The 14632-nt window shown below is 38.0% G+C and overlaps 1 protein-coding gene across 1 annotated transcript in view; it reads right to left on the bottom strand.

Annotated features, from left to right (window-relative positions):
• Positions 1-1010: 1010 nt before the first annotated feature.
• The window catches only part of LOC116057043 (NLR family CARD domain-containing protein 3-like), a 36208-nt gene continuing 22586 nt past the window's right edge, over positions 1011-14632 (bottom strand). The window contains exons 8-11 of the mRNA XM_036001111.1: positions 5600-5773; positions 5101-5274; positions 4710-4804; positions 1011-1123 (exon numbers count right to left, since the gene is read on the bottom strand). Coding sequence (XP_035857004.1) covers positions 1011-1123; positions 4710-4804; positions 5101-5274; positions 5600-5773 — 556 coding nt within the window. The remainder of the gene's footprint in view (positions 1124-4709; positions 4805-5100; positions 5275-5599; positions 5774-14632) is intronic.

The following is a 14632-nucleotide window of genomic DNA, read 5'->3' as shown; positions in this document are numbered from 1 at the left end:
ATCCGTGATGTGTGTATGTAATAATAATCAGGATTAAACAAATGCTGATTAAAACATTTTTCTTTGTTATTGCAGCTGCTGTCTTAAAGTGGGAAAGCAAGGGCACAGAACATATTTCCCGTGCCAAGGCAGACCACTTTACATGCCCCTGCACTGCAAGACAGCCCCTCTTCTCCCTCCACAGTAGGCCTGCACGATATTGGAAAAAAAACTGACATTGCGATATTTTTTTTTCTGCGATAAGAAAAAGAGACTCTTTGGAAATAATAAATAATTCTCGACTACTAATTCTGTAGGGGAGTGCATCTACATAGAAAATAACAAAGGAAAGTTTCTTATGAACCAATGTGAACCAGTCTTTGTTGAACTTTAATGCTTTACAAACAACCAAAGCAAGTAGGCGCTGTGACTACTCTTCTGAAGAGATTTTGGAGAGGGAAATTAGGTAGAAATACACTAGTTGACTGATGTGACACTATTGTATTCATATAATACTATCAATCAAGACTAAAGTCAATGATATTAATAATAATGCATGCATATTGCTTCCTCTAAATTTCAGGTTATGGTTGACTAGCGGGGCCTGCTTTGGTTGTTTGATAAATTGTTCAACATTGATTGTGATTGTTGGTTTGCTGTGCATGCAGAGCCTGCATGTCACACACTAGCAACAAACTGTGTATCCAAGAACACTTAAATCAGTGTAAATTATGTTATATCATACACAGACTGCTGTTGTAGTTAAGTGTTACGTTTCCAGCGTCGCCGCTCCGAACCGTAACGTTAGATGGGATAGACGCCTTGTTTCTTTAGGCTCATACGTCACAAACACACGTTGCCCACGTGGCTACCTGTTTTAAAGGAGAAGGGTTGCCGGTGAGAACAGTGAAAGTTTACTTTTCTATCAAGCAGCAAAAAAGTTTTAGCGTCAACATCGCAACGTCCTGCAATGTGACTATTGCGCACGCACACATTGCGATGTAGACAATGAAACAAAATATCGTGCAACCCTACCCCACAGGCTGAGGAGGTTCAACATCGACTCCAGGATACTCTGCAACTTCTACAGGTGCATTATCGAGAATATCCTGACCGGCTGCATCACTGCCTGGTATGGCAGTTGCTGCACATCACCAAGATGGAGCTGTCATCTATGGGGGACCTCAAAATCCAGTGGTGTAGGAAGAAAACCAACAGGATAATCAGAGACCCAAATCACCCCAGTCAAAAACTGTTCTGCCTGCTGCCGTCCGGGGGGACAGTAGCCTACCGCAGAATCTGGACCTGCACCGCCAGTCTCAGCTTGTTTCATCCCACAGACCAAGACAAAGCAAGAATGTTGAACTTTTGAGTTCATCACAGGACACTTTACCATATTGATGTCACTTTACATTTTAATTACTTTTTACTTACTGTTTTACAAACTGTTTACACCTCTCTCTAACCACCCACTTCATTAGGTACACATGGATAATGTAATGTAATCAAATGCAACAGCTCTGCCATTAATTATACTTTTACAAAGCTTCAAATTTATAACTCTACTTTATGTTTTACCCCCAAATCAAAAATACAAATGTTTTCTGTCTCTTACTTTAAAACCTGTTAACACCCACCGGCCCGCCAGTGGGCCGTTTTTAATATTTATTAATATTTCAACATTAAAAATTATTTCATGAATGTGACACTTTTGTCAATATGGACATATTAAACATCATTAGATCGGTTAGATTCTCAGCTATCCAATTCTTAAGTTCATTTAATGGAAATCATAGCAACAAACATGATTCATTTAGATGTACAGACCTCTTAAACAAAAAAAGAAGGATTAAAAGTGACGACTTCTTACCTTTGAAGCAGTTGTAAAGTCTGAATATGCACCCATTCCCTAATTGTTTATATTCATTTAGTCCATCAGGGTCCAACAATCAAAAGACCAAAAGGGTTTCTCATAAAAATAATCCAGTAGGTACAAAATGCTGTGTAAAAACAAAACAAAAAGTCCGTAGCTAACTGTTTGCTAACCTCCTTTGTCAAATGCAGTCGGCAAAAATAATATTTTCTCTTCATCCTGCACGGTGTTGTTGGGTATGCTTGTTTTCCTTATCTTGCTGCCTACAATGCGAAAGCATCCCCAACTTTTTCTGTTTAGTTTTCACCCCGGGACAGCCCCCGACGTCCAGCAAGCGCTTCCATTATGGAGCGGTCAATATGCTGCGTCATCTCTCTGAGCAGCCATTTTAGGAAAGCTGTCATTGGCTATCGACACGTCAATCATGGTAGTTGTAGCCAATCACATTCCCTTTCCAATGGTATATAGCATGATAGGAATATCCAATGGGAGCCAGTCCAAATAAATGGGTAACAGACCTAAGCCCCGCCTCCCAGAGCCAGCATGCACGTACATCTGATTTATGAGAAAAAAATATGTTCAACAGTGTTTGAATGAATTTAAAACGATTTGGTAAGTAATTTTAAGTCTTTAGTATGTTTTTTTCTAACAGCATAGAAGTGAGTAAAAACATTTAGCAACATTTAGTCACTTGGAGAAGTTTTGGAGAGGTTTTGGCACACCAGTGACACATATTATACCAAATACTGAAAACTCCCTAGCTCCCATTAGGTTAGGACTAGAGATCTGAAACTTTATAGAGGTGTTCTTGACAAGGTGTAGAAGGCATGTGTTGTGTTCGGCATAGTGTGGCACAAAGTATGTTTTAGTTGTTTTTTTTCAAAAATTGTGTTTTTTTAGACAGGACCAAAATAACTATTTTGAACCATGTTTGAACTGCTGTAGTGTATGTTGTGTTTTAATCACATGCTAATCAAGCACATATCCATAAAGTAGAAGAATGTAGGTTTGAAATGAAGCCTCATACATGCATTTTGGCCTTGCAGTTCTTCTGTTATAAGCTTTTCCATTTGGGAACGAGAAATAGATGAAAATCAAGCAAAAGAGGTGGATTTCCATTGTTTTGGTGTGAGTTGCCCAGTGTCAGAGATATCGGCAATAGAGTTGCCTGACTTTTTTTAATATAATGCCACTATATGGCACTCAGCTTGTGGTGTTTAAAGCACAACAAAAATACTGTTTTGTTGAAAAACATAACAGCAATGTTTTTTTCATAATGTTTTTTCCAGAACTCATGACTCAATTACTCAGGATTACATGCAGACCTCTTTGCAAGCAGTTTCATGTTGGAACTACAAAAATTAGTATGCTGTACATGAAACTGCTCACAACAAATCTGTAATTAATCAAAAAAGGCATCTCTATGGCCGATATCTCCAAAACTCGGCTACTCACACCAAAACAATCTATGATAAATAGCACTACAGGAAAAATATTTATTTTGATTTTGGGGTAAACTGTCCCGTCAACCTTGACTATAAGAATGTTAGAATAATTGAATGTTTAATTTATTAGCTGTTAATATTTTGCTGAGAACCTCAATAAAGATTAAAGTCAATAAAGAAAAACTTAATTACAAAAAATGTCATTTCTAATAGATAAGATTTCAGGTATTTCCAATTGTAAATACAGCTACTAAAATGTCTTGGACAGGTGCATCTGAGGGATATCATTTTCTATGTACAGTTTTAAAGAAGTATTTCTGCACACGCCATGCCTACCAAAATCAGTTTTATTAAATACCATGTGGTGTTCCAACATTGGAACAATAACCTACATGCAGGTTTGATGACCGAAACGTGGTATTCAACAAAGCTAATAGTAAGTAAAGACATGAGACTCTGGTCTCATTTACAATTACTGGCTTTTTCTCAATGCTCTTGTCTTGTTTTTAACTCACTTTTTAACTCACTGTAAAATAAACTTTCGTTCTGGCTCCTGTGAGGACGTCTTCTAGATGTCTAACAATTACGTCTTTAACACATCTTTTGTTAACGTCTATACAACGTCTAGAAAAGACGTATAATAAACTTTCATTCTGGCTTCCCAGAGGACGTCTTCTGGATGTCCATAAATCACGTCTTTAACACGTCTTTAATTGACGTCTATACAATGTCCAGAAAAGACGTAAAATAAACTTTCATTCTGGCTCCTGTGAGGACGTCTTCTGGATGTCAAACAATGTCTATTATAAGTGTGTTATAGACAACTTTTTTGCTCATTGGGTAGGCCTTTAATTTTGAAAATATAACAATCTCTTGGCCAGCAGAGAAGGACTTGCTGGACCTGACGGCCCACCTCTGATCTACAGATTGAGTCATAACAATGAATAATCTGATTAATAGTGGATGGCTTGAGAGTGAAATAACGTATAAATAATGTCAGTTGCAGCACCCACAACTGACATTTTAAACAGCTAGCTAACTAGTCTGCTAAAAGTGTAGATTAATGCTTCATCCATACACTCTTCTCACAGAGTAGAAAGCACATTGCTTTGTGCTAAGCTAGGCTAAACCTGTCCTGGACCTTTCTCTGTCGAGTTGAAACTGATTTGACCCCGGGAAAGAGGAAAAAAACCACATGTTCCTTTAACATACAGAGATGTGTCCAAACTACATCAATTATTAACAAAAGGGAGTTATCATTTTAGTTCCTGGAGATGATCTCCTTTAAAACTTCCTACACAGATATCTCATTTTTGTTTATCAATGTTTGTACCTGAGAGTGTCAAGTCTCCAGAGAGGATCCTTCAGTCCTGCTGACAGTAGCTTCACTCCTGAGTCTCCTGGATGATTGTAGCTCAGGTCCAGCTCTCTCAGATGGGAGGGGTTGGAGCTCAGAGCTGAGACCAGAGAAGAACAGCCTTCCTCTGAGATCAGACAGCCTGAAAGACTGCAAATACACAGAACACCACACAGGAACCCTCTGTCAACACATGGAGCCATGTTTGTTTTGTTTGTTTTTTGTCCAGGTACATTTTGGTCCAGATTTAAAATACACATTTAAAATCATGTGTTCTATTACTCTACTCTATAACTCTGAGACTAGAAATTAATAAATATATAATTCATAACTACTGCTGAAGATTATCGTATCAGCAGAAACAAAGCTACATGTCAGCTGTTTTATCAACTAAAGTTAATCAGAGTTTAAATAGATATCAATTGTGTTGGTTAATGACTCCTGACCTGAGAGTCTCCAGTGTACAGTGTTGACTCTTCAGTCCATCAGAGATCAGCTTCCCTCCTGAATCCTGCAGGTTGTTGTTACTCAGGTCCAGCTCTCTCAGACTCGAGGACTGGGAGCTGAGAACTGAGGACAGAGCTTCACAGCTTCTCTCTGACAGGTTACAGACACTCAGTCTGGAGAGATGACAGGAAACAAGACAGATAATATTTGTGTTTAAATGTTGAGTCAGGACTTTTGGTATTTTTAATATATTAAACCCCTTTTCGGTTTAAATCCTTTCTGTTTAATTCTAAACAAGTAGTAGATAACTAATCAAGACTGAATCATGAATCAAAGTCACATGATAATAAAATATAAATGATTTCTGGATCTCAGCCATAATTTCATTCTTTGTGATTTAAATCAGAATGAAATTCTTTGAAAGCATTCACATTTTTTGAATGTTTCCACAGTATTTTTCAATACTGTGTTTCCAAAGATTATTGTACTTGATCTGACCTGAGAGTCTCCAATGTGCAGTGTGGACTCTTCAGTCCATCAGAGATCAGCTTCCCACCTGAATCCTGCAGGTTGTTGTTACTCAGGTCCAGCTCTCTCAGACTAGAGGACTGGGAGCTGAGAACTGAGGACAGAGCTTCACAGCTTCTCTCTGACAGGTTACAGCCACTCAGTCTGGAGAGACAACAGGAAGGAAACAAGTTATTATATTTAACTCCTGATGAAAGATATCAGAGTATTTAATGATGAATGATTCACACTTTCAGAGCTTTATTGGAGGGGCGGTAATGAAGAAGACATAATGATTGTGATTAACCCTTAGAAGCCGACGCCGTCGTCGGCGATGAACAACGGCACCTCTGATTAATATTTAGATAATTTGATAACGGTTTAATGTAGAAACTTACCTATTTTTGCTGCTAAAAGCTAACGAGTTAGCCATCACGGAGGTGTCTTTGTAGCCTTTACAGAAGGTTTTCTATCCAGCCTGGAAGGTGTGCCTCTTTTCAGAGTTGTTCAGCAATAAATCCAAATCCTTATATCCAAGATTTATCCACTTGATGTCCATAATTTATCAATTTTCCGTCATTTTTGCTGCTAGCTCGATGCTAGCTGCCATTTTGAATATCCCATGATGCTTTGCGAGATTGTGTTGACGTCTTTCAACCAATGGGAAGGCAGGTCCGTCATACAAAGACTATGTAGTGGACAAAGAGAGATCGCTCCAGCGAAGCCGAGCGAGAACAAAGGCTATAGAGTGAAAGATGGATCACTCCAGTCTAATTACCATTCTACAGAGAAGAATGTTTTGAGATGTGGCATAAATTTGGGCCTTTTTTGAAGAAATGTAAATAGTTTGTCCTTTTACATGAGTTATAATGTTCATTATGTTTATTTTTGCACTGCATGACTCCAAATATATAGGAGAACTGTTTTAGAAAATTGTTGTGTGTGATTTCAATAAATATGACATTATTATTTGATTATTGGCATAAGTGAATGTCATGAGGGCAAAAGCGTCTGGACTTTTTTTGAAAAAATTTATATATTTAGTCAACTGTATAAGTTATAATGTTTATTTCTTCACAGTGTGACTCCTAATACATATGGGAACTGATTTAGACAGGAGATTGGCTTCGCTTTTATTGATCTGTCTGTGATATCAATATATATCTGTGAGATTCATGTTCCGTTTTATTTATTTATTTGTCTTTAAGGTCATACAACTTTTTTACATTCAAGTGACCTCACTGCAGAACAAATAGTCTAATAGCCCTGAAAGAAATGATGTTCATAAATTGACTGTAGACAACAGGGTTGATGTTTTACAAGCTTTTTTAGAAAATAAAACCAGACGGACAATGAACTGTAAAAATGACCTTAGGGCTGGTAGGGTTAAATGTTAAGTCTGGACTTTTGGTCATAGAGAATATAAAATCCATTTTCTAAACAAGTTGGAAACATGTTAACTTATTGTGACTGAATGAGGAGTAAAAAGACACCCAGTATTTATATTCACTTAAAATTTAAAAAAGAATTATTTTCTCAATCTCAGCCATAGTTCATACTTTGTGCATTACGACATGTTATAAATAAGAACACTATGCTTTGGAAACCTTCAAAGATTTCCGAATAGTTACATTTTAAATCCTAACATGAGACGGGCAGCTTAAATTGAATAAAACTTAAAGTTTAGGGAAAAATCATGTAACAAGACAAATAACGATTGTGTTTATATGTTGAGTCTGGACTTTTGGTGATACAGTATATATCAAACCCTCTCGTGTAATAAAGCGATTATACAACAACGGTTACCAATTAAATAAAAGTTATAATCAAACTGTATTCATATTGTGGGGCAATTCACTCTCAAAATAAAGAAAAGTGACAGAGAGGATTTGTAGTCCCTGTCACTGTCAGAAAATCGTCATATCCGGAAAATGTAAATTATTGACCGAAAGAGGTGTGTCTATGAAGCCGGAAGTCAGAAAATCGTCATATCCGGAAAATGTAAATTATTGACCGGAAGAGGTGTGTCTATGAAGCCGGAAATCAGAAAATAGTTATATCCAGAAAATGTAAATTATTGACCGGAAGAGGTGTGTCTATGAAGCCGGAAACAGGGGAAGGGTTAAAAACTATTTAAAGTTGTTACACTCTACTACAGGGTGTGTCTTAAAAGGGATTTTGGGTTTTGTAAAGGTAGTAAACTTTTTTTTGGTCTCTGCCAGTACTAGAGGGCTTGCTTGTATGCTTTGCTAGCTAAATAATAGTTTTCCTGCTATTAATCTTGTTATTTTCCAGCTATTTTTCATCACTAAAAGATAACCTTTAGTACCAAAGGACCTTTTTACTTAAATCTTTTTTGCTGGAGATTTACTTGAACAACTCTTCAGCAATGTCTACCCACAGACATGACATGACAGACATTGGATATAGAGATGAGTCATCTGTTGAAGGAGGAGGAGAAGGACTCGGCACAGGTACAACATTTGAAATGAGTTATTCACCACAGAAAAAGAGAGTCCAGAGATCTTCACTACAAGCATGTCTGAAACCTGTACAGCTGATCTAGAATATGCCGGTAACAATAGATACTGCTATTCTATTCAATATAGTGCGGGGTATGTGACGTTAGCGGTGTACACTAGTGTTGTTGTGGATTTACCTGGCAATGCTAAAACTGAGTGTACAATATCGGTGAAAGACTGGGTCCTTTTCCGTAATGTGGTGTGCCCAGACCTTGACAATACTGGATTTCCTGAGATAGTTTATGTATCCCAGTGGGACAGTGACAAAGGGGTTAAAATCTACCGTGTTGAAGCGGATCGCTTCAACAGACTTGCAGAGGACTTTATTTTTCTCCGGGTGTGTGAAGACAGAGAGAAGGTAGTTGCTGCCAGAGGTCGTGAAGAATGGAAGCTAAAGCCATATCCTGTTTCTCACGAAGAATACAATAAGTGGTTTAAAAACAGGTTCTTCATACAATGGTGTGATTGGGAAATTTTGAAGAAACAGTTCGATACCATCGACTACGTCATCAGAAGAGACAGTATAAGGAGCTCTTATGAGAGTATTAGAAAGAGACTGATATTTGATGACGATGGACAACAGCCTCTACCACGGCCCCTTTATAGACCTAAAATCGTCAGAGACGAAAATTAGCAAAATGGTGGGTCTAATTTAATACATTTAATTGCAAATTATTTAAAAATTTTTGCTTTTTGTTACTGTGAACTGTATGTTTTTTTTCACAGAAGGTCTTGAGTGGTGTTATCCTTCACCCGGGACACCTCCTAGCCCGCAAACGTTGTTTAGCGTTTTCAGATCTCCATTATCATCATCATCATCATTGCCCTCTCCATCTCCTGAACGATTCCTGTCGCTGCCTCCATCTCCTGAAGGTTTCTGTTCATCCCTACATTTCTCATGTCCTCTAGCACCATCTCTGTTGATCCTATCGCTTCCCCCTTCCCCCCAACCCTCTGATGTCTTGCAAGTGTCAGATGTTGGTGTTTGTTCAGGCAATGTGGTTGGGGATCAGTTGGACGGTGTGGTGTCATCGCTGTTTATAGATAGCTTTAAAATGGTGTCACTACATCTGTTCAACATTGTACTACATGACTATTTGGAAGAAATCTGTTATGGTTGTCAGATTAGTCATCCAAGTCAGAAACAACACGAATGTGTGTGGGGTATCCCCGAATGTTTCTATGTAAACCACTTTGAACAGATTATGAAAAGACTATTGACTGATAAATTCATCTCAGTTGTACAACGCTTTCTGGCATTGAAACACCTCAGTGCTAAGGCTTGTAGAATCCAAGGAGTGGCTGAGACTGTTTTGTATGAATTGAAAACATCTGAGAATGTCACAGATAAAATCAAAGAAATGTATGACAACATAGCACACCTTCTTGGGAAGAAATGGTGCACATGTTATTATCAATGTTAAGGACACGAGACAATGTATTGGAAACCTTCTGTGATGTCATAAGTAACATCACAAATGGCTTTAAGTTGTTGAGAGTTCACCATATATTGGTTCTGTACACTATGATTATAGATGCAGTGAGTATGTATGTGAAAGAAAAACAATGCAGTGACATCTTACATGATTTGCATAAACTACACATTTTCATAATCAGTAAAAATCATGTAACATTCTTTAACTCTGAGCTACATTCAATACTGTCTTTGATATCACATTAGAGATAAACATTTTCTTATGTCACAATACCTGTATATGATGTATAATTATCAACATCAAAAATAGAAAATAGTAAAAATAAAACAAATAATGACAAATAATAATATAACATTAGAAATTAGAAAAAAAGACATTCATGATGTCTGTGCAACACAGCAATAAAAAAGAATATCAAAAACTAGCCCACTTAGACGTAGTAATGGGGGAAGCAAACCTTAATGACCTAGGAGTTAGAGATGAATGTGAATCAGTCAATGAGGGTTGTCTAATATTTACAACTGGGACACCTGTTTTAAATGCTGTAATAGCACGACACACTGTTGTGTTAGGAATTACTGATAGTGGAACATTTAGGTTGGCTAGTGTTTTTAAAAATACATTCCACCCCGTAGGTCTAGAACTGTCTAAAACATTATTAGGTGTTGTGACACTTTTCAATAAGTCGTACAAATGAGATCCTGTCACATTCTTATTTTCAACAACAATAACCCCCTGATCCGTCCACGATATCTGATTATTATTACGGGCTAAAGCATCCATGATATATTCAGCATTTCTCTTATTTCATTTAGGCATATGTTTTAACACCTCTGTCCTTATTATATCATTTTCTGCGATTTCGTCCTTTGAATCATTCTCTGGTAGGGATAATGTAATTACAGTTTTTTCACGCTCATCCTGTTTCATCATGGCTAGGTAACGTTGTAAAATACTTGAATATTTTTTGGCTTTCTCATAAACATTAATGTCTGGCTGTTTCAATATGTCACTCATGGCTTGGTCCAAAGCGTTTAACGATGACTGCCTCAATGACACATTTGGTGTATGTGAGGGTTGATGCGGTTGCTGATGTAATTGCTTTAGGGACTCAATTTGATGTTGAGGAACCAAATACATTTTCTGAGTATGCTCCATCTCAGTTCTGGTTAATAAGACTTGCTATAAACGGTATAGCTGCTCCGAGTAAAGGCAATAAAAAGCCACCTGTTTGATTGTCTTCTTCTTTTTTAAATGTTTGACATTTTTATCAGCTATTAGTCTAATAACTTTTAGCGTTTTTTAGATGAAACTTCTTTTTATCGCGTCTGATGGTGTGTGTTACAGTAGTCAGATGATCTGTGGAACGCTGATTGGCCACAAATGCCTTTACCAGACATATTAATGACTCATGGGTGACCACTTGCGCATTTTCTTAATTCAGTGTTACACCTTTGCATTTAACCGTTGTTTTGCCGTGAGCTGTCCGATATGCATAACACTTTGGCCCGCCCGAAACGAACTCGGTGATGTAGTCTTCCGAAAGGAGACCACAGACTTGTTCTGTGTTAAGCTCATCTGTTAAATCACCTAGATATGGCCCTAGCTTGGGAATCCACTCTCCCTCTTTGGTTGTGAAAATGACACTATCTGTATCACAATACAAAACACGCTCTTGCAGTTTATCTAGCAAATCATAAAGTTCGAGTTGGGCATATGCAGTAGTCATAGCACCTATGAAGACATTTACATCTTTTGTATTGTAATCCTGACTTTCTGTCTTACACCACTGCACCACGGCCACCTCGTCTGATATGAACGAGAACTGTCGAACATCGAAAGAATCACTAAACATGAGCTGTGTGAATCTGTCTGGCTCTGTTATGAGTTCACAAGTTGGCATGTTAGTTCTCATTGAAAAGCGACCCCAAAGGCTGTTCAAAAGTAACTTGTTAATGTTTCTGACTGCTTTGTTAACACCTATTTTGTTAGGGTCAAGTCTGATGTTTTCTTATGCAAAATAGTCGTCAATGTACTTTTTTTGTTCATCAGGAGTTTTAACATTACCAGGGTAGCCAGATGCTTCTTGTTTGCATTTAAGAAAAGTCTTGACATAATCGTCTGTCTTTTCAGGAAAATGCCAGACCTCGTCGATGTTATCTATCCGGTAACCCTTTTCAACAGCCTTTTGAAGTTCAAAGGATACCCATTCACCTGACAATTGTCTCTCACTGTCGGTATGGGAACACCCTGATGTCTGATTCATTTGCTCGGCACATGTTGCACACAGAGGGAACATTAGCTTGCCATTGCACCGATATGGCAATACAGGATGATACAAGCCTCTGGGGGGTGACACAGTACATTTCACAATTCCAAAGTAATTTTCTATATCATCAAAATCCTTGTGTATGATTTGTGGGTGCCCTACGGGGTAGCATTTTTTGGCTTGGATAGTTGGGTACAAACTTGTGAAATCGTAGTAGCGTATCTTTTCATAATTTTCGGCTTTGTGGTACAACTTCATAGCGTTTGTGCGACCGCCAAAGAGGGCATTTCTAGGATTGATACGTTCTGTTTTGACATATGTAGCCATAAACTCTTTGACTGTTGGATTATCGCGCACTTCCGTCAGCCACTGACATTCCCACATCACTATGACATTTAGACGATACACAGTTTCCAAAACATGTATTCTTTCCCGGAACATTCTGTACAGCTCGCCATAGGATTTGTTAAGGCGGACATTGATCGCAGATTGAACTTTGCACTTTTCACAGCCATGAAAGAAACAACCTGCAAATTCATAACAAGTGTTTGTAGATGCACAGTAACCATCGACGAACCATTTACCAAAGGACTTTTCGCCGTTGTTGCTAAGGGCGTGTCTGATTTCAATGTTTTCTGTGTGTGCAACATACTGGAGCCACTGCATGGATACATTCGAATATGTTTTATTCGGTGTTATGTATGACCTGTCATAGGTTAGAGCTACGGTGTCTTTGGGGATAAATAATGTTTTAAAAAACCCCATACAGCTGGATGCAAGCGTTGCAAATACAAAGGGGTCAAGACCTGTACTTTCTTTGAATGCATCGCGGTATGTTGTGCATGCTTTACGCAAGACGGACACATCATTAATACAATAACGGCGTATCTCATTTTGAAAATCAAATGTGTCATTGCAAACCGTGTCATACCATTCCATGAATGTTTTTTTAGCATCGTCAGACATCTCCTCATAGCCATAGTGTGCGGGTTCAGGATAAGGACCAACGTATTTCTCGTTCTGTAGTGTGTTGAATGCATGTGGGAAAAATCCCTTCATCAAATCACTGAAACCCATAGCAGCAGGTGTTTTGGCTAATGCCATAGGCAGGAAACTGAATGAATCTATCCAGCGCTGTCGTAGTTCTGTATTGTACATCATAAGAACTCTGCTACCGCGCATGGTCAGTTTTGGACAAATGTGTTGTTTAGCAAAATACTCTAGCAAAATGTAACTGTCAAACCCTGATGCATTGTGAGCAATGAATGTATAATCAGTAAATCGCGGTTCTTGGTAGTGATCAACGAAAGCGGCGACACAATTAGCGGTGTGGAAACAATTTTGATTTCCATTAATATCCATAGCGCAAACATAATTAGCCTCATGTTTACCATTGTGATAACGCGTTTCAAAATCATAGAATATGTATTTTGTACTATCTTTTTTTTTTCAATGGGTTGGATAAAGCATTCATGTAATGCATCGGTTGACTGTTCACCACAATGTTTGCATACGGGTGGTCTACAGACGTGTTTGATTTTTTACCGTATGGTATGTCAATTTACAGTCCTCACAAAATTTCATCATATCGCATGGGATGACTTTGTGTGTTGTCCCCACTAGTTTATGCTGATCAAAACATTGTTTGGATTTGCATATGCATTTACAATCGGGACACTTTATAGTATTACCAGGAAAAACATGACATGCTGTAAAACACACATTACAGCATTGACTGCATAGGTGAGACAACGGCTTATCGTACGTCATGTAACACGCATCACACACATATGCAGCACCGAAAAACCCTGTTTTGTTTTTAATAAGACAGTAATGATCATGATGTAAGTATAACCATACCGTTTTCACATGCAGTTCGTTGTGTGTTTTGGAAATGTGTAGCTTTTTACGACCGGATCCGTGATGAAATATTACAATTTTCACATTCAAGTGGTTCTGAAATTTGTCAACATCTGAGAATGATACCTTGTGTGAATATTCATACCCCAGATCACTATGAAGTTTTTTAGCAAAGTTTATTTTGTCACTTTGAGACATGCATGGATCAAGATAATGTGCCAGACAGATTGCGAAACACAGATTGTGATCATTGTCCTCGGTGTTCTTGGGATTGTACAAATGATTCCCCTTTTTGCATAATAAATAATAATAATAATATAATAAAATGTCATCATAAGCTACACTGCCTAATTTTAGACGCTTACCTCCTCCACTCATGTTTCTAGCTACTGTTACAATGAATTCTAGTGAGTCATCCGTCATTGAAGTATCGTTACTTTGTAAAACTTGGGAAATACGCTCCAAAAATAAGTCTGCATTATACTGATCATTTGAATGCAAAACGGCATGAATATCATCAAGTAGTGATGCCCCCCTTAGGGAGACATTTAAGATACTATCTTGACTGGCGTTCTCTAATGCTCTATCGATGTTACCTGTTAACTTATTATGCACCTGGCGGGGGACACTACCTATGTCATTCAAATCAATATTTCGCAAATCTAACCTCTGACGCAATACAGATGCATTAAAGTTAGGAATCTCTCTGGTAACAATTTCAGTTGCCACCCTAGAGGAACTACCCTCCCCAGACTGTGTATTTACATGCATGTTATCAGGTACTTGTACATATGTGTTAGCTGCATTACTGGTACTGGGTTGTACATCTGTATGTATATTTGCAGGTCCAGGAATTGAAGTTTGGTCAGACACTATATACTCAGACTGTGTATTTATATGCATGTTATCTGGTACTTGTACATATGTGTTAGCTGCG

This window comes from Sander lucioperca, chromosome 5, assembly GCF_008315115.2.
Source record: "Sander lucioperca isolate FBNREF2018 chromosome 5, SLUC_FBN_1.2, whole genome shotgun sequence".
NCBI classification, from domain to species: Eukaryota; Metazoa; Chordata; class Actinopteri; order Perciformes; family Percidae; genus Sander; species Sander lucioperca.
Note: the sequence above shows the minus strand (reverse complement) of the source record. Positions and strands in the feature narration are given on the sequence as shown.